The following is a 23,284-nucleotide window of genomic DNA, read 5'->3' on the forward strand; positions in this document are numbered from 1 at the left end:
TTTTAGGCCCCTTACTTTTTAATCTTTATATGCTTCCCCTCGGGGATGTCATCAGGGGACACGGCATCAGCTTTCACAGCTATGCTGATGACACGCAGCTGTATATTGCCGTGTCTCCTGATGACACAGGACCCATTGATACCCTTTTAAATTGCATTTTAGATATCAAGTCATGGATGGCAGATAATTTCCTACAGCTCAATGAGGACAAGACTGAGGTTTTAGTTATCGGTCCCGAAGGTCAGAGAGAGAAGCTTTTACCAAAACTACACATTTTTAATCCCTCACACTGTGTGAAGAACCTTGGCGTCATTTTTGACTCTGAGCTCAGTTTTATTCCTCATATTAAAAATGTAACCAAGATTGGTTTTTATCACCTTAAGAATATCGCCAGAGTCCGCCCGTTTCTCTCTCAGGCTAACGCGGAAGTGCTGATGCATGCCTTTATTTCCTGTCGTTTAGATTACTGTAATGCCCTGCTCTCTGGCCTCCCGAAAAAGAGCATTTCACCACTGCAACTACTGCAGAATTCAGCCGCTCGGGTGCTGACGAGAACCAGAGGGCGGGAGCACATTACGCCAGTTTTGAAATTGCTGCATTGGCTCCCTGTGTGTTTCAGGATCGATTTTAAAGTACTTTTATTAGTTTATAAATGTGTTAATGGTCTTGGGCCATCTTATTTATCTGATTTGCTTTTATCATACCAGCCCTCGCGGATCCTGAGGTCCTCTGGCGCCGGCCTTTTATTTATTCCAAGGGTGAGGACCAAAATGCATGGCGAGGCTGCATTCAGCCATTTTGGTCCTCACCTTTGGAATAGCCTGCCAGAGGATGTCAGGTCTGCAGAGACTGTTGATATTTTTAAGAGGAAGCTCAAGACACACCTTTTTAGTTTGGCTTTCAACAACTTTTAAATAATTTATCTTTTCTTTTGATTGAAGATAATTCTATGTTTTGCTTTGAATGTTTTAAAGCACTTTGAGTTGCATTTTTATGTATGAAAAGTGCTATATAAATAAAATGTGATTGATTGATTGATTGATATTTCTTTATGGACGGAGCGGAGATAGAGCGAGAGAGAGAGAGAGAGAGCACAATTCCTGGTGGGTGTAGGAGGCCGACAAACCGGTTCTCCTGGAGCTGAAGTCAACAAACAACAGGCATGAGAACCGAAAAGAGCTCATTTACTCTGATGAGAAACACCAACAAACATAGATAAGTTCGTGATACTGAATACAAGTCTACAAAGCTGTTACAAAGTGTCGTCAAAGCATGCCAGACAGTGAATATCTTCAGCCAAGATTTTTTTTCCCTTCAATGACAGAGTAAAACGAGGAAATGTCATAACTGTTCATTCAGTGTCTGACACCCGGAACAGGAAGTCACAGAAGTGAAATGACAAAATGTCATGACTCTCCACCCAATGTTCGACATCCTGAAAGATAAGGCACAGGAATAAGACAAGAAAATATTGTATTTCACAGAAAAAAACAAGACAAAATATTGTAACTGTACAATCAACATCACAGAAGTGAAACTATAGAAAATGTCATAACTGTCCATCCAATGTCCGACATCCGCAATAGTAAGAGAGAAATAAAATGAGAACATGTCATAATATTCCAGCCAATGTCCGATATTTGGAACAGTGGCTTAGAGCAGTGGTCCCCAACCTTTTTTCTGCCAAAGCGGCTCGGTACCCGTGGTTGGGGATCGATGCTTGGCTTAGAGAGTAAACCAAGAACATGTTATAACTGTGCATCCAAATTTGACACCCTGAACAATACAGTAAGTCACAGAAGTCAAATGAGAAAATGTCGTAACTTTCAAGCCAATGTCCGATACTCAACACAGAAAATGTCACCTGCACATCCAACATTCAACACCCACGGATACAATTGGAACGTCTCATAACCGTCCACCCAACTTTGTCACTCTTAACAGTAAACCACAGAAGGAAAATGAGGGAGTGTTATTACTGTCATCTGACGTCCAACACCTGGAACAGTAGGTCACTGGGTAAAACGAGAAACTAACTAGCAAGCCAACATCTGCCTCCCGGAACATTAAATCACAGAAGAAAAATGAGAAAATATCATAATTGTCCATCCAACCTCGACATCCTGAACAATAGCCCACAGAAGTAAAACGAGAAATTGTCATAACTGTCCATTCAACGTCCGAATTATACACGGGAGCAAAAATAGGTTATAAGAGTTATACTGAGTTCTTTATTACTGACCTCACCCCAATGGATTTATTCTTTTGGGTGTCAAAGATGAAGTATATTCACGAAAACCGCCTACTGTTGATGACGTGTAAATTCAAAAGAGAAGTACACCAAGCAACAGCAAAAGAGCTCCACACCTCTAGATGACAGGAACGCACATATGTAAAGGCCAGCAATTTCAGCAAAATTATTTCTGAATCAAAACAGCCACCTACTTTTGCACCTGCCTGTACACAAACAATAATTCAATATCAACAAAATAAATCATGTCAGACAGCGACCATCTTCATCCGTCTTTTTCCTTCATGTTGCCCTTTTGAAGCTTTTACTTGATTCGTCTCAAATGTACGTTTTTGTCGGCGTGTACGAGCCCGTCGAGTCGGGTTTGCTGTACACTCCTATGGACCTGTCCATCAAGTAGTTCCCGGATGGTGCCTCGTCCCTCTTGGGGGGGCAGCTGGCACACAGGAGTGCCCCTCCTAGCAGCAAAAGCCCCCCCGCCCCCCAGCCGATGTAGAGCGAAGCCCCCAGCTCCCTCTTCTGGGCGTCCACCACGGTGGGGTTGTAGAAGTTCCTGATGATGATGCTGGCGGTCCAGGACGCCGGGATGATGCAGAGGAAGCCGCTGATGATCAGAAGAACCCCGCCGGCCACCGACGCCCTCGCTTTGGCTCTTTTGTCCGGGATAAAGCTGGTACACTTCCCGCTGGCGAAGGCCACCAGAACACCGGCGAGCCCGACGATGATGGAGACCACCATCAGGGCCCGGGCGGCCTGGAGGTCTTGGCTCAGGGCCAGCATGGAGTCGTAGACCTTGCACTGCATCTGCCCCGTGCTCTGGACCACGCAGCTCATCCACAAGCCTTCCCACATGATCTGCGACGTGACGATGCTGCTGCCGACGAAGGCGGTGACGCGCCACATGGGCGAGGCGCACGCGATCAGCACCCCGATCCAGCCCAGGAGGCCCAGGGCGCAGCCGGCCATCTGCATGCCCATGGAGGGCATGGCGGCGGTGAGGTGGCGCCTCAGAGAGCTCGGTGAGAAGATGATGTGAGAAGTGGATCGGCTGCCCGAATGCGGCGCAGACACATAATGGGAGGCGGGAAAGTCGAGGACGCATCAGAGGCCTGCACAAAAGAAGACCTGCCATTCAAGATTCTTTGTCAAGGGTGTTATTGTTATTCCTCTGCACCGAGGATTGGGTTACTCAGTCCGCTCCAGACTCACAACAAAGAGACACAAAGTCAACAAAGTATATAATCGGAAAGTGTCTACACAGTGAGCATACCCCTCGCATTTTTGCAAATATTTGATTAAATCGTTTCATGAGACATCACTGAGGAAGTGACACCTTGCTCCAATGCAAAATACTCAGCGTAGAGCTTGAATCAAAGTGTAAATTTACTATCCCCTCAAAATAAGCCAACACGCAGCCATTCATGTCAAAACAGCTGGCAACAAAAGTGAGTACCGTAAACCTCTAGGTGCAACTGTGCCCAAAGTTTCAACATTTTGTGTAACCACATTTTCGTATGGCTTAGGGCCCAGTACATTTTTCATTGAAAGCAACCTTTTTTTTTTCAGATCCTCATAGAATTCCTTGCCATCAGCGGCCATATTAAACTTCCAGTGGACAGTTTAAGACCATGTCCACACGTTCCTCAAAATAATAACATAAATACAGACGTGCTTCAAGAAATGCGCGCGTCCACAAGAAGACAAGAAGACAAGCTGTTAAGATGTAATATATATGCCTTCAGAAGAGGAGCTACCTAAAACGTTCTACTGTGGAGAAATTATTCATTTTACAGAAAAAACATGTAACTACATCCCTGCCCATTGTCCTTTTGTTGTTTCTGTTCACAAGTAGTTCCGTTATAATAAAGATGCACACGTCCAGCATATTTACTTTATTTATAAAATAAACTTTTTTTTGTGGCAACATTTACTAGCTAAATTAACACAAACAGTCTAGTTTGCACGTCCGCCTCACAGCGCAGAGATTATGGGTTTGAATCCGGCCCCGGCCTTCCCGTGTGGAGTTTGCATGTTTTCCCCGTGTCTATGGGTACTCTGGTTTCCTTCCACATTCCAAAAACATGCATGGTAGGTTAATTGGACACTCTAAATTGGCCCTAGGTATGACTGTGAGCGTTTGTTTGTTTGTTTGTTTGTGTGCCCTGCGATTGGCTGGCAATCAATTCAGGGTGTACCCCGCCTACTACCGGAAGCTAGGATAGGCTCCAGGAACCAGGGGACCCTCACGAGGATAAAGCGGTTCAGCTAATGGATGGATGGTCTTCTTTAAAAAAATATATATTTGAAGGGGAAGTCAACGCAAACATTATGTTCCATGCAAGCCCACTAGTTGAAACAATGCATTCTGATAAATATTGCGTTTGTAGAATAAGTGTTAATCCACTCGTTTTTAGCCAACTCAGGGGGCAGCCATTTTGTCTTCTGTCGACTGAAAATGGCTCAGTTTCAGAAAACAGGTCACCCATGATTGGTCGCTGTGAGCAGTTGTGATGTCATTTTCAGTCGACAGAAGACAAAATGGCCGCCCCCGGAGATGGCTAGTAACGAGTACATTTTGCTACTTAACTTATATTCCACAAACGCAAAATTAATAAGAATGCCGTGTTTCAACTGGTGGGCCTGCTGGGAACATATTCTTGTAAAAAATATGTTTTTGTTGACTTCCGCTTTATTAAATACTATTATTGCTGAAAGAGAGGAGTGAGGGAATGTTTTATTCTTACACTGATTTGATTTCTTTTGTCCACTAGATGTCCCTCATGTTTCTTTGCTTTCACCGAAGCACCAATCTATTTAGGCATAATTTGAAGGAAAGCATCAACACTTCATGCTTTAACCGCTAATCTCTACAGATAATTGTGTGATCACCCCCCAGCTGTCTTCAGGCAGTAGGCGGGGGACACCCTGAATTGGTTGATTATTATTATTTATTATTATTATTTGTTATTTATTATTATTTATTTATTGTTTATTGTTTGTAAAGTGATTTGTTACAGCTCCAGCTGTTATGAAATGCGCTATATAAATAAAATTGTAATGTATTGTATCGTATTAAATGCTGTACAGCTGTGTTTTTCAAACTGTGTGAGATATTGTCAGGTGTGCCGTGGGAAATTATCTAATTTGTGTGCCTGTGCGGTCTAGCGCCGTAGCAGCGTAATCATGTGTTTATTACATTGTAGTACTCTTCCATACCAGCAGGTGGTAGCAGCAGCAGCAGGTAGCTAATTGTCTCTGTTTAGAGACAAGCGAATTAGTGACACATGTTTATCCAAACAGGCCCATGTTTCACACTGTGTAAGTAGCAATATGAAACATTATAAAATACTTTTTTCTATGTGTTTATTTAATTCCTATTCAAGACATGATAATATAATGTCATTCTTCAATGTTAAAAAATGCTTATATAAACAATATAACACTTATTGTTAAAATAAGCTTTTTTTTTCACAATTTCAGCTGCTGGTGTGCCGCGGGACATTTATTTCATTTTTTTTCAATGAAATAAATGTGCCTTGACTCAAAAAAGTTTCAAAAACACTGCTGTACAGTACAGTGGGGTGAATGACGAGGACCCTGTATAGACATATCTATCACATATATAACTATCTACCTTATATCAATCTACCTGTCTGTCTACACACATAGACACATACGGTAGAGGTCCCTCTCAGCCAATGGGATTCCAGGAAAATGCTAGGTAACAGCCAATGGCAGAGCAGCTATGAGTATGTTGCGTTCAGAAAACTCCGGCGCTGCGAGTAGCAGCCCATACTGTATTTTTACCTTTCGTATCTTGAAATTTATTTCGTAACAAGAAGCAATTTTCCTGTTGAGGCGTTTCGAAACTTGAACATTTTGTTTGAAGAGACGTTCTTAAGTAGAGGTACCACTGTACTGAGTTAAATACAATTGAACTGTACTTGTGCCAGTAATTCTTTATGGGTACCATTCGAGCGAGCCCATACTGCACTTTGAGAATCACTGATGTAGAATCTTTAACAAAAATGACAATTGTATTTTTGGTTCAATTGTATTTTTGAGTTTCACTAGTTTTGCCCATAATAAAAATAATTTATATCTTCTTGTGTAAAGCACTTTGTGCTACATTTTAATGTATCAAAAGTCCTATATAAATCAAGTCTGATTGAATATTGATATGTGTTTCCATAAACTGACAATTTAGAGACTTTGTCACACCTAACACTTAATACAATACAAAACAATACAAAACAATACAAAACAATACAATACAATACAATATAATACAACTTTTTTTAAATGAGCGCATTTTCCTAACAGCTTTACATGAACATAATACTGTACAATAATACAATAATACAACAACAAAGACAGTGAAAGCAATAAATTAAAACACAAATTAATGATACTCATGTACAATATAGACCTCAGCAGAAAAGTGTCACTCTAACGTGTGTAAATGTACATAAAATGTTATGAGTTGGTATGAAAAATTAGGCACATCTGTATTGTTTACAAAATTGATGTGAGAGGCAACCTGAAATATTGTCGATGTAAATTTTGTTTTGTGGCAAAAAATCACTTTACGCAATGTTAACTGAAAGGTTTGATAAGCACTTAATGAGGAAATTTATGTCGAAAGTGCTACTTTTGTAATCAGCGTAAACGTAATTAGTACCTGACTTGCCTGAGGCATTAACGTGCATGCCACAAAAAGAATGCAACGGTGAGTTCAGGGTGTGTTCACGTGATAAAACTGCGTGTCATGCTGCAATGACAGCCAGGTCAAGTGAAACAGCTGAAAGACTGATTCATACTGGAACTTTTGTGGACGGATGTTTTCAGTCTGACATGAGGAACTCATTTGACTGAAACTAAAAGTGTCCACCAAGCCGGAACTGAGCAATTTCTTTCCTGGCGTACAATAGATAATATAAGATGTAGTTTTGAAACTCTGGGGTTGGTGGAACGATAATAAAGCAGTAAATAAATACCTCCAACAAAACAGAAAAAAAAAACATTGAATAGATATTTGAACATAAACGGTGCAGCAGAACATGTAGTCGGACAATAAAACAATGCTCATAGACATATATTCTTTCTCACCTGCTAAGATTGACTAATATTACTTCTACAGAACACTGAGGAGCTATGACCACAGCCGTATGTATGTATAGCATGGAATGGTATTGCTAAGAAAAAAAGAAAGAAAAAAAGAAATATATTTGAAACTGTGGAATGATAATGCTATTGTCAATATGTTTGTGAAAGATGTGCAATAATATGGAATGATATTGAAAGATATGGCATGTGTGGATTGAGTTTGGTGAAAAATGTGCAAATGTTGGTGAAAATGTGTAAGTTTTGTTATGTGGGAATTTCCTGTAGTTGAAAATCATTCCCAAGGTGAATTGAATGAGCTGAACATTTTGAATTTGGAACGGGACTGATTTAAATCTGCCCTGTTGAATGTTTCTTTGGGAATTAATGGGGATTTTAAAAAAATTTCGGGGTGGGGGTGATTGTGTGAAATTCTTTTTTTTTTTTTAGAATGGGAAAAATAATAGCCCACAAGACATGAAATTTTGGAATATATTGAAGGTGGAATGGTGAAAATCGTTTAAGAAATGTGGTAAGCAGAATCACATAAAAAAAAGGAAGTAAAAAATTTTAATAACATCTAATTAAAGGTAATATGAACATTTGTTTTATTTTAATAGTGTTTATCAAAGAGGTGGCATCAAATAGCTCTCATCTTCAAAAAAGGTCGGTGACCCCTGATCTAGTTTGGTGCAAAGGTTTCACAAGGATGCCGACGTGGTGCAACCGGCTGAACTGGTTGAACATCTTGCTGGAAGAACAATTCACATTCCACCTCTTCTGGACCTACACCTCGGTGATCTACTTCAATATAAACTGACAAAGCCTGGCAATCAAAGAAAGCACTGGCAGTAAATAAAAATATATATGATGACGTGAAGAAATTGTGTCATCCGCAACCATGTTATCAGTATTACAGCACGATTACGCACTTTATCTTACTTAATGATTCTCTATATTTTGTAAATTTGTGAGTTCTGTATGTCCTATATGTTGTTTTTTTATGGTACTAGAGTGATTCCAATGTGTTTCAACATACTTGGCCATTAAAGGTGACTGGAATTCTGATTCTGATTTAGTGGAAAAAGGACATTGACAAAATGATGTCACTGTAAGTAAATGATTTATTAAATATCAGTAAAATTGGTAAAAAAAAAAAAATGATCATGAAAGAAGAACATTTTATACACAAAACACATTCACAAGATAAGATGTGGCTGTACAAATAGCTTCCCATTGTAGTTGTTGTTAGTTTTTTGGTACAATATTGATAAAAATTAGAGCTCAGTCCTGAGGCAGATTTCACGCCATAAAATGTGGAATTCTTGCCAAAAGTTGGTTTCGGTGGAAACACACACGAGGTTGAGGAAAGAATAGTCAAACCTTTGTTCACAAACTTAATTTGTTCCAAAACTGAAGGAAAATAGAATTCATCCATTCCAGCCCCAGAACCAAATTATATTTGTGTTGTTTTTATGGGTTTAGTTAAGAAGAATGACAAAAATAAAGGTCAACACACTCTGTTATAAAGATTTTACCAAACCAAAGTGCAGAGTGGGATCAGAAGCACAAACACAATTCTCATGTTTGGCGACGGTTTACTTTTTGGAGTCCGACTGATGGGCCATTTTAGAGCAAAAAAACAAAAAGAGAAAGCACAACTGATTGTTCCGAGCGGATGCCGTGATGAAAGCATGGGTCGAAAACCGGAGCAAAATTTGTCGGAAAATCGACTTGTCCATGAACGGGGTTGTCCTTGAACCGAGGTTCGATTGTACTTCAAAGTCTTTTCCTGGCCAGGGTCGGTCCTCAGACGTAGGCCCGACTGGTGGCTGTGGATCTTGCGCCCGAATACTTGACCGGGTACTCGGGTCCGTCCTTGGGTGGGCACGAGCTGCACAGAAGAGCCCCGCCCAAGAGGAGCAGGGCCGCCGTACCCCAGCCGATGTAGAGGGCGGCGCCCAGCTCCCTCCTCTGAGGGTTGGTCAGGATTGGGTTGTAGAAATCCCGGATGATGGTGTTGGCCGACCAGCACACGGGGATGAGGACCAGGACTCCGGCGCAGATGAAAACCACGCCTGCCGCGATCGCCACCTTGGCTTTGGCCGTCTTGTCCTCCACAAAGTTGGTACACTTCCCTCCGGCGATCCCCAAGATGATGCCGAAGCCAGCCACGATGATGGCGATGACCACCAGGGCCCGGGCAGCCTGCAGGTCCTGGGGAAGGGCCAGCAGCGAGTCGTAGATCTTGCACTGCATCTGACCTGTGCTCTGCATGACACAGTTCATCCACAAACCCTCCCAGATGACCTGCGCCGTCACGATGTTGGCGCCGATGAAGGCGGTTACCTTCCACATGGGAAGGGCGCAAACGATGATGGTCCCCAAGAAGCCGATGATGGCCAGGATGAAGCCCAGCATCTGGCGGCCCAGCGACACCATGACCACGTCTTTGTGCTTAGGTTTCTCACAAGCAGGACACAGGAGCTGAACAAGTCGCTGAGGACGAAGAATAATCTGCTTGGAGTGTTCGAATTGGTTTTAAGGATTACCAACCCTATGTGGGGCGGAGTCTTGGAGCCCAAGTTTTAACTGAAACCGGCGGGCTGAACCTGCCTGACCAGATTCCTCACAGAGGACCAAGGAGTTTCGACGAGATAAACATCAGTTCCTCCGTCACTTCATGTAAATGAGAAAGCAGTCTTGATTCAAACGACGCTCTGACACCTGATTGGTGGGTCGTCACCCACTTTCGGTTTTCAAAGTGACAAACTTTTGAGGTGCGGTAATATCAGGGAGGAGTGTGATGGCCTTGTTGTGGAAGTGGACCCGTTTGAGCGGATCACTACAAAAGAGTGTTTTAGCTTTAAATTCTTCTTTTTTTTTTTATTCCTTATGGTGGTGCAAAAATAGTTCGTTTGCCTAATAGCATAGTTGCCTAGGTCATATTTGTTTTGGTAAAACAAGAAAAAAGAAAAGTTTTCACAAGCACATTGGTATTTTTTTTAATTGATACTGTAGCTGTAAGTTAAAAAAGACTTTTTTAGCAATTATGCTATCAGGCTAAAAAAACGTATGTTATATCAAGTTTTTTACCATTTTCTTCTTTATGAATTAATTTTTTCTTTGTTTAGAAAATATTTCATATCGTCGCTGTCCTGTGAAAAACGCTTATGTCCAATTTGGGAATTTTCAAAAAATGTTCACGTTAATGCGATGTCTGTAACACGGAAACACCATTCACGTAAAAATATGAGAATTGAAAAGGAGGGACATACTTGTTTTTCACATGACAGTGGCGATATACTTATATATTTAGTTAAATGGCCACGACAATTAACAGACTTCACTCCAATGAATTTCTTCCTTAAGGGCGTGATTTGGGCTGTCAAAGACAAAGTCTATTCAAAAAAATCACACACGTTTGATGACGTGTAAATTCATAGGAGAAACATACCAAGAAATTCATAACAATAACGTGTTTGTATCAACGTGGGCTTAAGTGTAGAAACTAGACTTCCGGAATGTGTAAATGCAAAATGCCTGCATTGTACTCACTGATATGCTATTCCAAATGTGACTTCATACAGGTCTTGTTTTGTTTTTTTTCATTAAAAAAAAGAAAACCTGACTTCCTCCAACTATCTACATATGTTCAAATTTCATCCCAGACATTAAAAAATATAGTTGTTGAAGACTGGCTGGCAACCATTTCAGGGTGGCCCGATGACAGCTGGGAAAGGCTCCAGCACGCCCGCGACTCTCGTGAGGATTTGCGGTTTGGATAATGGATGGATGGATAGTTGTAGAAGAAACTATTTACATATTCTTGGGTATTTGGGGCTACTCTACACAAGGCCTCTGGGGAAACCTAATAATAATGTGTTTAAACAAGACATACAAAAAATGAATTATTAAAACACTGACACAAATTCAATTTTCTACACAGTGCACATGTGTAGAGTAGCCCCAAATACCCAAGAATAATATGACTCAAATAAACTGAAAAGTAGCCCTCCAACTTATTACTTGAGTAAAAATAGCCTATTCGGTGAAAAACTACTCAAGTGTTGAGTAAATGGTAAGTAACTCCTGATTAATTAATGTGGAAGTCAACTCAAACATTTTTTTTCAGGAATATGTTCTATGCAGGCCCACTAATTGAAACAAGACATTCTGATTAATATTGCGTTTGTAGAATATGAGTTAAGCAGCAAAATCAAGCCATCTCAGAGGGCGGCCATTTTGTCACTTCTGTCGACTGAAAGTGACATCACAACTACTCAGGGCTCAGGGAACGACCAATCATGGCTCAGCTTCAGAAAACAGGTCAGCCGTGATTGGTCGTTGTGAGCAGTTGTGATGTCATTTTCAGTTGACATAAGTGACAAAGTGGTCGCCCTCTGAGATGGCTAAAAACGTGTGGATTTTGCTGCTTAACTCATGTTCCACAAACTCAATATTAATCAGAATGACGTATTTCAACTAGTGGGTCTGCATAGAACATATTGAAAATAAATGTTTGGGTTGACTTTCCCTTTAAAAAAACATCTAGTATGAACATCAACCACACAAAAATATAAAATGGGAATGTGCAAATTTAGCTATTACCCACAATATCACTTTAACTGAAACAATAATGCATATCATTTTATAAAATATCATAAATTACAGCAAATTCTGTCAAGAAATTGTCTTTGTCACAAAAGAGGTCTGGTCAAATATTTTATTACACATTCAGAGTTATTTACACAAAATCAACAGATCACATGTACAAAAAATTTTTTTTTTTAAATTGGGATAATTACATGCAGAAAAATGGTCAACTCCAGTGCAAACGGGCATTTAGATGATGCCACAGTTTCAAAACATAAATGTTTGGTTCATTGAAGACTAAATTCAATTGTCCGTAGGTGTAAATGCACGCACTATTTGGGCTGAAAAATTCCAGGAATTTTCAAAGGTGAAACACATTCCATTATAAATTAAAAAAATAAATAAATAAATACAGTGGACCCCAGCTTCTAATGGGGGATAGGGACAGGGGCCGGCCTCCGAATACCGAAAATCTGTGTATGATTGACACCCATTATAAATGCATTGAAAAAAAAGTTTTTTTAAATAACCAAATTCGTGAAAAAATGGGGATAAACCGTTTTCCATTTTCCCCGAAGAACAGGGATCAGCTCGTAACACCCCGCCAAAAATACTATTTTTGAAATATATATTTTTAAATCAGTCAATAGTTGAATTCACGGATGCTGAGCTGCAAGTATCCAATGTATATTTTACTATAACCCCAACTAAAAAAATCTGATTTCAGGCAATTTCAGTGGCACCTTAATTTACGTGCTCTAACTTTTATTGAGTTACAAGTCTATTTTTTGCCACGAGAAAAATTATATTTTGGGGTATTTTCTTTCCCCTCCATTTGGAATAATGCCAAAAATGTAAATAAGTGGGTTGGATGATGAAATAGATACCACGAATGAGTGAGTGTTTCCATGAATAACGGAGAATAGGTTACCGCCAATAATCTGCAAATAGGCGAATCCACTAATGTGCTGAGGTCCACTGCATTACCAAAATTCCCCAATTTACCAGAAAATGTCCAGTCCTTTGAACCCATTCTCACAATAATGCCACATTCCACTCATTTTACAGTAGAATACATACAATCTTCAGTGTGTGTCTTGGCACAGTTTTGATAGTGTCAGCAGGACTAGAAAGATACGGTCTGCAGTCTGTTTTTGGGTCCGCTGTTTAAATGTACTGCCGTGCCGAGTATCCGGTGGGCGCCGCGTACGGTTTAGCGGGATAATACGAGCCACTGGGCGTGTAGGGCTGGCTGGAGGGCGGCGCGTAAACAGGGGCGTACGCGGACCCGTTGCCGTACGCGGACCCGTACGGCGCCTGGTAGCCGGGGTATCCGTACATGGGCCTCTGCGGCGGGCACGAGGTGGTGAGGATGATGCCGCCCACCAGGAGGATGGCGGCGGACCCCCAGCCGATGTAGATGGACGCCCCGATCTCCCGCCGCTGCGTGTTGATGGTTAAGGGGTTCTGGAAGTCGGTGATGGTGATGGTGGCCGACCACGTGACCGGGATTAGGACCAACACGGCGGCCAGGATGATCAGGCAGCCGCCGATGATTACCACCTTGGCCATGGAGGCGTCCTTCTTCAGGCAGCTGGTACACTTGGCGCCGATGAAGGTGATCATGAAGCCGATGAATCCGAAGACCAGCGAGATGATGACCAGCGCCCGGGCCGCCTGCAGATCCGGGGTCAGCCTCATCACCGACTCGTTGAGCTTGCACTGCATCTGGCCCGTGCTCTGCATCACGCAGTTCATCCACAGCCCGTCCCACACGATCTGGCCCGTCACGATGTTGGCGCCAATGAAGGAGGTGACCCTCCACATGGGGATGCCGGTGGTCACCGCCACCCCTACCAGCCCGATGAAACTGATGATCTGACCCGCCGTCTCCTTGCCGATCTTCCCCATGGCCAAGAGACTGCGTACTGGACTGATCGACGTTCGGAAGCCAGCGGCTGCCTCTGTCTTTCTCTCGACGACTGGGTGGGGGGCGGTTCCTCAATCGCGGTCGTCAGGTGAGTTATTCTCGCCAAACCGGATTCTCCTCTCACAGTCAAAGGAGCGGCACTGAGAGAAAAACGTGTTTTCGTATGCGCACCATGGGTGTTTATGACTCCGTGATGCAGAAGATTCCAGCTTGGTAGTCTTATTTAAGTAGCAGGTTACATGTTTCCACCAAATCAGTGTCATAGAATTTGAAATAGTAGAAGAAAGTCTAGTGGACCTATTTTTTTAGAGTGGCTAGCTGCCAAAAGTTGGACAGTTCTGGAAAAAAACATCGCATATATGTCTATTAGTGGTGTGCATCCCTCCAGTAAAAGATAATCGTTTCGCATCTATGGTACTATTTGATTCGGTTCGATTCCATGGGGTTATTATTCAAATCAATAGGGTACAGTTGAAGCTTTTGTCATGTTCATTAATATGTAACATGTAAAAGTTATCCAAAGCCTGTATATATGATGCGTACCGATACAATTCACAGACGGTACATTAAAAAGTGTAACAATTTGATTGGGTTTCGTTAACTCAAAAGCAATTTTATGATTCGTACGTATATATTTTCGAAACTGAACATGAAAGTCTAACCCGGGCCTTGAATCCCCAAAATATTAACCCTCATCCAGTGAAACCTCTACCCTGCCCAAATTTAAACGCCAACTGCCTCTAAACTTCAATTTCAAAACCTAACCCTGAATCGGAACCCTAATTTCGAATTGTAACCTTGTCTTGAATCGGTTGGGTATCTTCAATGGGAAATTAAGGCCCAGAAAGTAAAAACCCTGCCACAGTTTTGAGCCACAGGTGATTCTAATCAACTTGAGCTTTTTTACCTGCCGATTGAGTAGCAACACCCGTGGCTAAAATAAAACCGTGTCAGGGTTTTTACTTTCTGAACCGGGATTTCCCATTTCTGATTTTGTCTGCACATTATATCCATATTGTGGCCACTATACAAAAGTTGTATAGTTGTAAGAAGTAGTCGTTTTCATGAGACTTAAACCAGATATTTTCATGGGGGTGGGGGGAGTAGCATATTTTTGAGGATTACAAAGAAAAGAATTAGAGTCTTATATTGTCTATAAAAAACTAATTGTTTTAACAAGAATATATTTTGATTATTGTGAAAAAGGTTTGACATTTTTGAGAAAAAAAAACTTCATCCACATCCATCCATCCATCCATTCATCCATCCATCTTCCATCATCCATCCATCCATTATCCAAACAGCATATCCTCATTAGAGGAAAAAAAGTAATAACTTACAAAAAATAGGTATAGTATATTTTTGAGAATTAAAAAAAAAATGTTTTTGTTTTTTTACAAGCATAAAGTCATATGAGCAAAGTCAAAGAGCAGTTAAAAATGTAAAAAAAAAAAAACTTTTAATGAGAATTAAAGTTGTATGTTTTCCAGAAAAAAAGTCACAATTTTTAACAAGTGTTAAGTTTTACATTTTTTACATTTTGAGACAAAGCTTTGAGAAAACAAGTTTTATATATTAAAGGAAAAAAAGTCATAATTTTCAGGAAGAATATTGAAGTAGTATATTTTTTTGAATTAAAAAAATAAGTTTTAATTTTCACAAGAATGAAACCATATTTCTATAAATACTTTCTATATATACTATATTTTCTTCTGAGGAATGATTTTTACTGTTGAGAAAAAGGATATATATTTTTGAGATAAACATTTCTATATTAGAGAATTTCTTTTATGAAGTGTTTTATTTTCAAGAAAAAGTTTATTTTATAAGTTTTGTATTTTACAAAAGTTGAAATCTTTGCAGACAATAAGTATAATATTTAAGAGAATTAAAAGCGGTTTTGTGCATTTTCTAGAAAAAGATGTTTTTTTTAAACGGGAATTATTTTTTTTTACATATTACGGTGTATAGAGAAGAAATTTATCTTACTACCATTACTGGTAGGTCTACTTTCAAGGGGGAAAATAATCAATCACAGATTTGAGGAACAAAGTCCCAATTTTAGTGAGAATAAAATGGTAAACTTGAGAAATAAAACCTGATCTTTTGCTAAAAAGTATATCTTTGTTTCACAGCCAACACAATAAAAAACAAGCAAATTAGCTTCAATGAAGACTCTAATTTGTCTCTTTGTGTTCTGCAGTCATCTGGTGACCAGTCCTGGGTGTACCCCCACGTCTCGCCCCAAAGTCAGCCGGGATGGACTCCAGCTCACGGGTGCCCCAACTTAAGGCACAATGAAAACGGCTTGAAGCTCATTTGTAGTGACCACGTGCAACCAAAGTGGAAGAATTCATGATGGCTTTATTTAGATTAAATCACACCAGCTACACACAATAAAGCAAATAGGAAGTATGTGAAGATCATGCAAAAGGACATTATTTTGAACACTTTAAAAAAATATATTACATTATATATTGTGGTGTTTTTGGGGGGAGTGGCTAGAACAGTCGAATGGCATTTCAATGTGGAAACTTGATTTGATGGAAAAGCCATCCCTCGTTTGTTACATTCCAGACCACCCAATACTATACACATGTGCAGGTATTGTTTTTGTCCACTTGGGTTCGCCATCTTTACATTCTACACTGTAGTATCTGTAATATTTATATTTGACTGGTTTCTGGATAATTTAAGCTAAAAATAAAAAATAGCTAGCGATATTGTTGACAATTAATTGATTTGATGTTTTACAAAACCTTGATCATTACTAAAAATAGTGTTTCTGCTTGGACGTCACCTATTTTTTCTTGTGCTTTGTAAGTGTCATGTCATGTCATCTTCCAAACCGCTTATCCTATACAGGGTCGCGGGGAGTTGCTGGAGCCTATCCCAGCCGTCAATGGGCGAAGGCAGACTACACCCCGAACTGGTCGCCAGCCAGTCGCAGGGCACACACAGACACCGTCACTGAGCGGGAATCCATCCCACGCTGCCCGCACACCACTCGGGCGTGTGTACCACTACACTATCAGTGGACCTGCTTTGTAATTGTGAGTTGATCAAATCAAGTTCTATAAAAATTGTAAGGGGCGTGGGGTTTATAGGAATACAGATATTTATTGCTTGTGTTTGTAAAATCCAAGATGGCTGAAAAAATAATCGCAAATCGTAATCCCATTATTGAAGAAAAAAAATTGCATTTATTCTTCAAAATCTACCTAAAAATGAATCACCCCAAAATCTTGCAATATAGCGAATAATCCATTCTATAAATATGAAAATAAAAAAAAAAAAAAACAGTTACAATCGTAGTTACAGAATAAATTAAGTCCATAAACCAAGGTACCACTGTAGAGCTAATCTTTCCTTAGACGGAGCTTTTGTGCTATCTTCTGGCATATAATGGCATTGCCAAAAGAGTATAAAATAAGAAATAGGCAAATTTTTCAATAAAAAGAGGGAGAATAGGTTAAAAAAATCTGTGAATATGTAACAAATTAACAATTTGAATACAGCTTTTGTGGGATACACCCTGTAGAACGCATCAATTCACCATTAATGCCACTTTTTTTTTTTTTTAGCTCCAAGTCCCATCAGCAGTGTTTCACACGTATTGCCTTGAAGTGGACGCCGACTTCACAGTGGTGAATTTGGGGACATAGCGGGGGTTCTGGTGGCGGTCAAGGGGGCAGTTGCAGCACAGCAGCCCCCCGCCGATCAGCAGCAGCACAGTGGCCGCCCAGCCCACATACAAGGCCGCCCCCAGCTCGAAACGCTGGGTCTTGATGATCAGAGGGTTGTAGAAGTTGCTGACGATGGTGTGAGCCGACCATGACACGGGAATGAGGCACAGGAGTCCGGATAGGAGGAACAGGACTCCGGCCAAGACGGATGCCCTGGCCTTGGAGGCCTCCTCCTCCATGCAGTTGGTGCACTTCCCGCCCACGATGGACAGCATCACGCCGAAAATCCCGATGAGGATGGAGATGATGATCATTGCCCGGGCGGCCTGCAGGTCCCGCGCAAGCGCCAGCATGGAGTCGTAGACCTTTTGTTAGAGTTCAAACGACTTAAATAATATCCAGAGGAGTCCGAGCAGCCTTTTTTAATGTAAAATATATGCCCTGGCTCAATGATGTTGGAAAATTGGAGTAAAAGACGTTCAAATAATGTTTGCCATTTCCTTTTATGAAAATGTCATGCTATTTTTCCCTTCCAACCCCTTTCCAATAATATGTATGTTCCCACAAATGTTAAAATATGACTAGGCAACTACTTGGCTAATGATATGGCACTTGCTGATTATGGACTAATAACGGAGCAGTTTTATTGTGGTTGGGGAGCTTGTTCCTGTCTGATAAAATCAGACAATGTGCTTATATATACCTACATGCAGACGCAGATGCCCACACAAAGACACACACACACACACGCACATACATGTTTTGTCAGCCTACTGGCATTATTGCCTAAATCATTTTTAACTTACTGTCATGATCATATCAATAAAATTTCCAAGGTGCCTGCTTAATGTTTTATGTTTCTCGAATCTTGGACATTCGGGTCATGGTCAAGGCAACTATGCTATTAAGGTAAGTCGTGGCCCATTGTCTGTGCTCTCTCACGCCCCTTTTGTCCTTCGACAGCTTGATGGTCTTGTCATCCTCTGATTTGATCAGACATGAACTATCACCCCAACCACAAAAAAAAAAAACAGTTGCCTTGTCATACTATTAAAGTTTGGGGAAAACAAGGAAAATAATGACAGAAAACAGTCCAGTTGCCTTGATTCAGCTTTTTGCTGATTACCATGATCTGGGTGACTGAAAATATACAGACATTTAGAACAAAATAGGCAACTACGCTATTAGGCAATATATATATATATATATATATATATATAATATATATAATATTGTGCAACTTTCAGTTCTGTCACAGCTATCTATGATTGTAGAAAATTTCCATCAACCTTGCACTGCATCTGTCCCGTGCTCTGCACTACGCAGTTCATCCACAGGCCCTGCCAGACGGTCTGCGCCGTAATGATGTTGGCTCCCACGAAGGCCGTCACCTTCCACATGGGCAAGGCACACACCACGATGACCAGCAACCATCCCACCGTTGCCATGGAGGTTCCAATCATCTGAACACCCTGAGACACCATCTCGCTGGCTAACGTCCAGTCAGAGAAACGAGCGGGAAGATGTGAGCTTCTGTTTTTATAGTTTGTTGGGGGAGAAGCGGCAATGGTGACAGAGGGGGGCGTGTGACAACGCAATTCTGGCCTCCAATTGGCTGTGGTGAGTTTACACAAAAACACAGATCTAGTCACCTTCAGTGATGCTGAACCGCCAGAAATACTCCCAAGATCAAAAGGTTCCCATTCTTGTTCTTAAGGCACATATTTTATATGATAAAAATTTCACAGCGCACCAGAAATATTCAAATATATTTGTCTGGTGCCTTGAGATCTTATTTCATTCCGTGACACGCTCGTAAAACAATTGCAATCATCTTTCACCATTGAGTTGCAATGAAATGCCATTAAATCTGTTGCAGTCCACCCCCACAAAAAATGACAAAAGTTATGTTCTTTTTATTTTAAAGCGGAAGTCAACCCAAACATAGTTTTTTCAAGAATATGTTCCCAGCAGGCCCACATGGCATTCTGATTAATTTTGCATTTGTGGAATATAAGTTAAGCAGCAAAATGCACTCGGTTTTAGCCATCTCTGGGGGCGGCCATTTTATTTTCCGCCGACTAAAAATGACATCACAACTGCTCACAACGGCCAATCACGGCTGAACATTTTTCCGAATTTGAATTTGATTGGTCTTTGTAAGCAGTTGTGATGTCATTTTCAGTCGACAGAAGACAAAATGGCTGCCTCCAGAGATGGCTAAAAATGAGTGGATTAACACTTATTCCACAAACGCAATATTTATCAGAATGCTTTGTTTCAACTAGTGGGCTTGCATAGAACATATTCTTGAAAAACATGACTTCCACTTTAAGAAAAATAGCATTCTTTACTCCGCAATAACATTAGTCGTTCATCACAGAGGATAAAAAATATATGCCTGAGAGTATTTTATATTTCCCTATGTGTTGCTTCACTGTTTGTTTTGAAATATCCATTGCTTAAGAGGTTATAACATCTCGACACCAAGGCTATCCGTTAGCTTCTCAAAAGCGTTCCCCATTATGTGTTAGCATTGCATTGGCAGACTTTAATCACTCACGTGATTTGTTTGGCAGAGTTTATGGCTTTCCTGACGCAAGTTACACTTTCTTATCTGGGCAGGGAAATGGTGCATGCTGATTCAGTTTTTTTTTTTTTGTACTCAGTATTGTTTTGGCGCTATCAGGTGGCATCTTGGTGTCAAACACGCATGTTAAAATGAGTTGTGACATAAACGTGCATCCATTTCGACATAAATTAAGCTTTGCTACCATCTTATGGCATCTAAATGCAATTACAAACCTTTTTGGGGCGCTGTCAATTACCGATTTTCACAATTTGTGGTATGGCTCAGACCCTGTAACCTGCAAATAGTGGAGATACACTGTAATGTAATGTAGCTAAGGACTACTTCTGTCTAAATGAAGGGAGTATTAAAGTAGATTCAAGCATATTTGGGTATCTTTTGGGCAATATTTCAGTAGATTTAAGAGTATTAAGGTAACTTTTAGGGAGTAGTTCAGCAGATTTAAGTAGTAGTGAACCAAATTTTATGGAGTATTTCGTAAATGTAAGTGTATTTAGGTAACTTTTAGGGATATTTAATCAAGTCAAGAGTATTTGGGTAACTTTTAGGGAATACTGTGCAAATTAAGAGTATTACGGTAATTTCTAGGGAGTACCACAACAAATGTAAGAGGATTTCGGTAACTTTTAGAGATAATTTTCTGTATGTAGGTAAAAGGTTTAAGTAATATTTGGTAATTGAAGTAGTAAAACACCTTTTAGGGATTAATACAGTAGATTTAAGCATATTTAGGTAACCTTTAGGGAGTATTTCATAAATTAAAACGTATTTAGGTCACTTTTAGGGAATATTTTGTAAAATCAAGAGTATTAAGGTAACTTTTAGGGAGTGGTACAGTATATTTAAGAGTATATATGGTGGTATTTTGAGACCCATGTAGTTTTTGAGGTGGCAATTGAAGTAAATAAAAAGTTTGAGAACCACTAGTTTAGATTAGTTATTTCATTTCATTTCTTTCAATTGTGCAATAATAGTTATACAGCAAAAAAACAAACAAAAAACACAATAGTAAAGAACAGATGATCTTTATGACACTTTCTATACACATGCTGACAATATACAATCATAAAAAAAAGTAAGAAATGAAACGGAGTGTATAAAAACATGGAAATGCTCAACTAAAGAGAAATGTAACATTGGCTTCCTTCCAGTCAACAAGCAGGTTCTGGTCGGCAGGTGTGGCCCGTTATGTGCGCGCCGCCGCTGATGAAACACTGGACACCCCTCAAATGTAGTCTTTGGGCGCGGACGCTCGGCTAGGCGGGTACTTGACGGGGTAGTCGTCCTTGGGCGGGCAGTTGGCGCACAGGAGGGCGCCGCCTATGATGAGCAGGGCGGAGGCCCCCCAGCCGATGAACAGGGCGGCCCCCAGCTCCCTCTTCTGGGAAGATGAAGTCAGCGGGTTGTAAAAGTCCCTGATGATGTCGTTGGCCGTCCAGCACACGGGGATGAGGCACAGCACTCCCGCCAGGATGAAGACCACGCCGGACGCCACGCAGATTTTGACCTTGGTGCCCCGATCTTGCACGCAGTTGGTGCACTTGCCACCCGCCATGCACAGCATCACTCCCAGCACGCCCAGCAGGATGGAGGTGATGGTCAGGGCCCGGGCGGCCTGGAGATCCGAACTCAGGGCCAGAAAGGAGTCGTAGACCTTGCACTGCCTCTGACCCGTGCTCTGGATCACGCAGCTCATCCAGATGCCCTCCCACGTGGTCTGCGCCGTCACGATGCTGCCGCCCACGAAGGCCGTCACCCTCCACTGGGGCAAGGCGCACACTACGATGGTCCCTATCCAGCCCAGGCCGCACAGAGCGGCGCCCAGCATTTGCAAGCCCGCCGAAACCATGTCCAAATTTCAACTGAAGTTTGCTTGAGTGTTGCTGCTTGAAGAAATGCCCAGGCGAGGCTGGAGCGCCTCTTTTATACACTTAACACACCTGTCTGCTGTGCCCCCGGGCAATGATTCATCACTTGAGGTGACTGTTGCAAGTGCAAAATGGTCACCTGGTGACTCACTTGTAGGAGCTAAAAAAAGACTTCAGCCCCTCCTTCTAGAGCAGCACTGTCAAACTGGCTTTCATCATGGAGCATGTTGTAGTGCCGTTGGTTATACGTAACGGTGAAATCACATAAATGTAAAATCATGAGGCGTGAAATAGAATGTAAGCATTGGTTTTAAGTTCACGTTTGGGTTCACAGTCAGAACAGTAAAAGAGCAAAAGGGTTAGGTTAGGCTTACGACCTAACCGGGTATGTGCTTTCAGTGCTAACTAGACAGACTTAATCCACCTCTTAATAGCAGCACTGGCACATCCCAACACAATCCAACAGAGCAAACTGTGCCACATACATCATCTGGGCCGTTTAAAATCAATATATATGTGATATCGTAACATTCAATGTATGTTTTCCCGCGAAACTGGGTGGTGGTTGTGGTGGTGGGGGACGGGGGGTTTCCCAGTAAAAACAAAACAAAAAAATATTTAAAAGTATTTGTACACATTTACACATTCTTATTTATTCTTCCTTTTTTTCATAATATACAAAATAATATAACCAAATACTTATTAATATATATTTTTTAATTAATATAGTTCAAGTTACACGAACCAGCACCAGTGATCGCGAATGCGCTGGGCAGATTAGATAGACATGGCAACACGTAAAGGTTATAATCTGATTGGCCAAAAAAATCCAACAATACCATTCATCCATTTTCTATTACAGTAGCATGGCAGGAAAGCTGAAGCTGATCCCAGCTGACTTTAGACTGGCGGCCAGCAAATCACAGGACACAGATGGACAAACAAGGATTCACACTCCAATATGCGTAGTATGGGTATGGGTAGCCTTCAGTGAACTGAAAATGCATGTTTATGAAATGTAGGAGGATGCTAATGTACACGAAGACAACACAGCAGACACACGAGAAGGCAGAAGCTGCATTGAATTGAGTGTTACTCAAAAGTGAACATATATTGTGTATATATATATATATATATATATATACGTGTGTGTGTGTGCATGCGTGTATAAATGTGTTTATATGTATATACAGTATGTGCGTGTACATATACATATATTTACACATGTATGTGCATTACATATACTGTATGTACATACAG

General features: G+C 40.9%; 5 protein-coding genes across 5 annotated transcripts; all 5 read right to left on the reverse strand.

Annotated features, from left to right (window-relative positions):
• Positions 1–1,167: 1,167 nt before the first annotated feature.
• On the reverse strand, positions 1,168–3,300 carry LOC147145185 (claudin-4-like). The gene has a single exon (XM_086035566.1). It carries the CDS (start codon positions 3,236–3,238, stop codon positions 2,570–2,572), a length of 669 nt encoding a protein of 222 aa, XP_085891692.1. The 5' UTR covers positions 3,239–3,300; the 3' UTR covers positions 1,168–2,569.
• A 5,160-nt stretch (positions 3,301–8,460) lies between these two features.
• LOC147145186 (claudin-4-like) lies at positions 8,461–9,878 on the reverse strand. Its single transcript, XM_086035574.1, has one exon. The coding sequence runs from the start codon at positions 9,794–9,796 to the stop codon at positions 9,164–9,166; it is 633 nt and encodes a 210-aa protein (XP_085891700.1). The 5' UTR covers positions 9,797–9,878; the 3' UTR covers positions 8,461–9,163.
• Positions 9,879–12,066: 2,188 nt separating this feature from the next.
• Positions 12,067–13,932, reverse strand: cldnf (claudin f). The gene has a single exon (XM_086035563.1). It carries the CDS (start codon positions 13,859–13,861, stop codon positions 13,118–13,120), a length of 744 nt encoding a protein of 247 aa, XP_085891689.1. The 5' UTR covers positions 13,862–13,932; the 3' UTR covers positions 12,067–13,117.
• Positions 13,933–16,224: 2,292 nt separating this feature from the next.
• On the reverse strand, positions 16,225–19,066 carry LOC147145188 (claudin-4-like). Its single transcript, XM_086035570.1, has 2 exons — positions 18,856–19,066; positions 16,225–17,931 (listed from the first exon to the last, which is right to left on the reverse strand). Exons 1-2 carry the CDS (start codon positions 19,048–19,050, stop codon positions 17,488–17,490), a joined length of 639 nt encoding a protein of 212 aa, XP_085891696.1. The 5' UTR covers positions 19,051–19,066; the 3' UTR covers positions 16,225–17,487.
• A 2,099-nt stretch (positions 19,067–21,165) lies between these two features.
• LOC147145189 (claudin-4-like) lies at positions 21,166–22,046 on the reverse strand. Its single transcript, XM_086035684.1, has one exon. It carries the CDS (start codon positions 22,003–22,005, stop codon positions 21,382–21,384), a length of 624 nt encoding a protein of 207 aa, XP_085891810.1. The 5' UTR covers positions 22,006–22,046; the 3' UTR covers positions 21,166–21,381.
• Positions 22,047–23,284: the final 1,238 nt, after the last annotated feature.

This window comes from Filicampus tigris, chromosome 7, assembly GCF_054856515.1.
Source record: "Filicampus tigris isolate MCC_2025a chromosome 7, RoL_Ftig_1.0, whole genome shotgun sequence".
NCBI classification, from domain to species: domain Eukaryota; kingdom Metazoa; phylum Chordata; class Actinopteri; order Syngnathiformes; family Syngnathidae; genus Filicampus; species Filicampus tigris.

Bases quoted from the DNA above. Each gene is read 5' to 3' on its own strand.
- LOC147145188 (XM_086035570.1), bottom strand. From the start codon at position 19,050: ATGGTGTCTCAGGGTGTTCAGATGATTGGAACCTCCATGGCAACGGTG. The intron at 17,932-18,855 runs GTTGATGGAAAT...CTCTAACAAAAG, and splicing joins CGGGACAGATGCAGTGCAAG to GTCTACGACTCCATGCTGGC.
- cldnf (XM_086035563.1), bottom strand. From the start codon at position 13,861: ATGGGGAAGATCGGCAAGGAGACGGCGGGTCAGATCATCAGTTTCATC.
- LOC147145186 (XM_086035574.1), bottom strand. From the start codon at position 9,796: ATGGTGTCGCTGGGCCGCCAGATGCTGGGCTTCATCCTGGCCATCATC.
- LOC147145189 (XM_086035684.1), bottom strand. From the start codon at position 22,005: ATGGTTTCGGCGGGCTTGCAAATGCTGGGCGCCGCTCTGTGCGGCCTG.
- LOC147145185 (XM_086035566.1), bottom strand. From the start codon at position 3,238: ATGCCCTCCATGGGCATGCAGATGGCCGGCTGCGCCCTGGGCCTCCTG.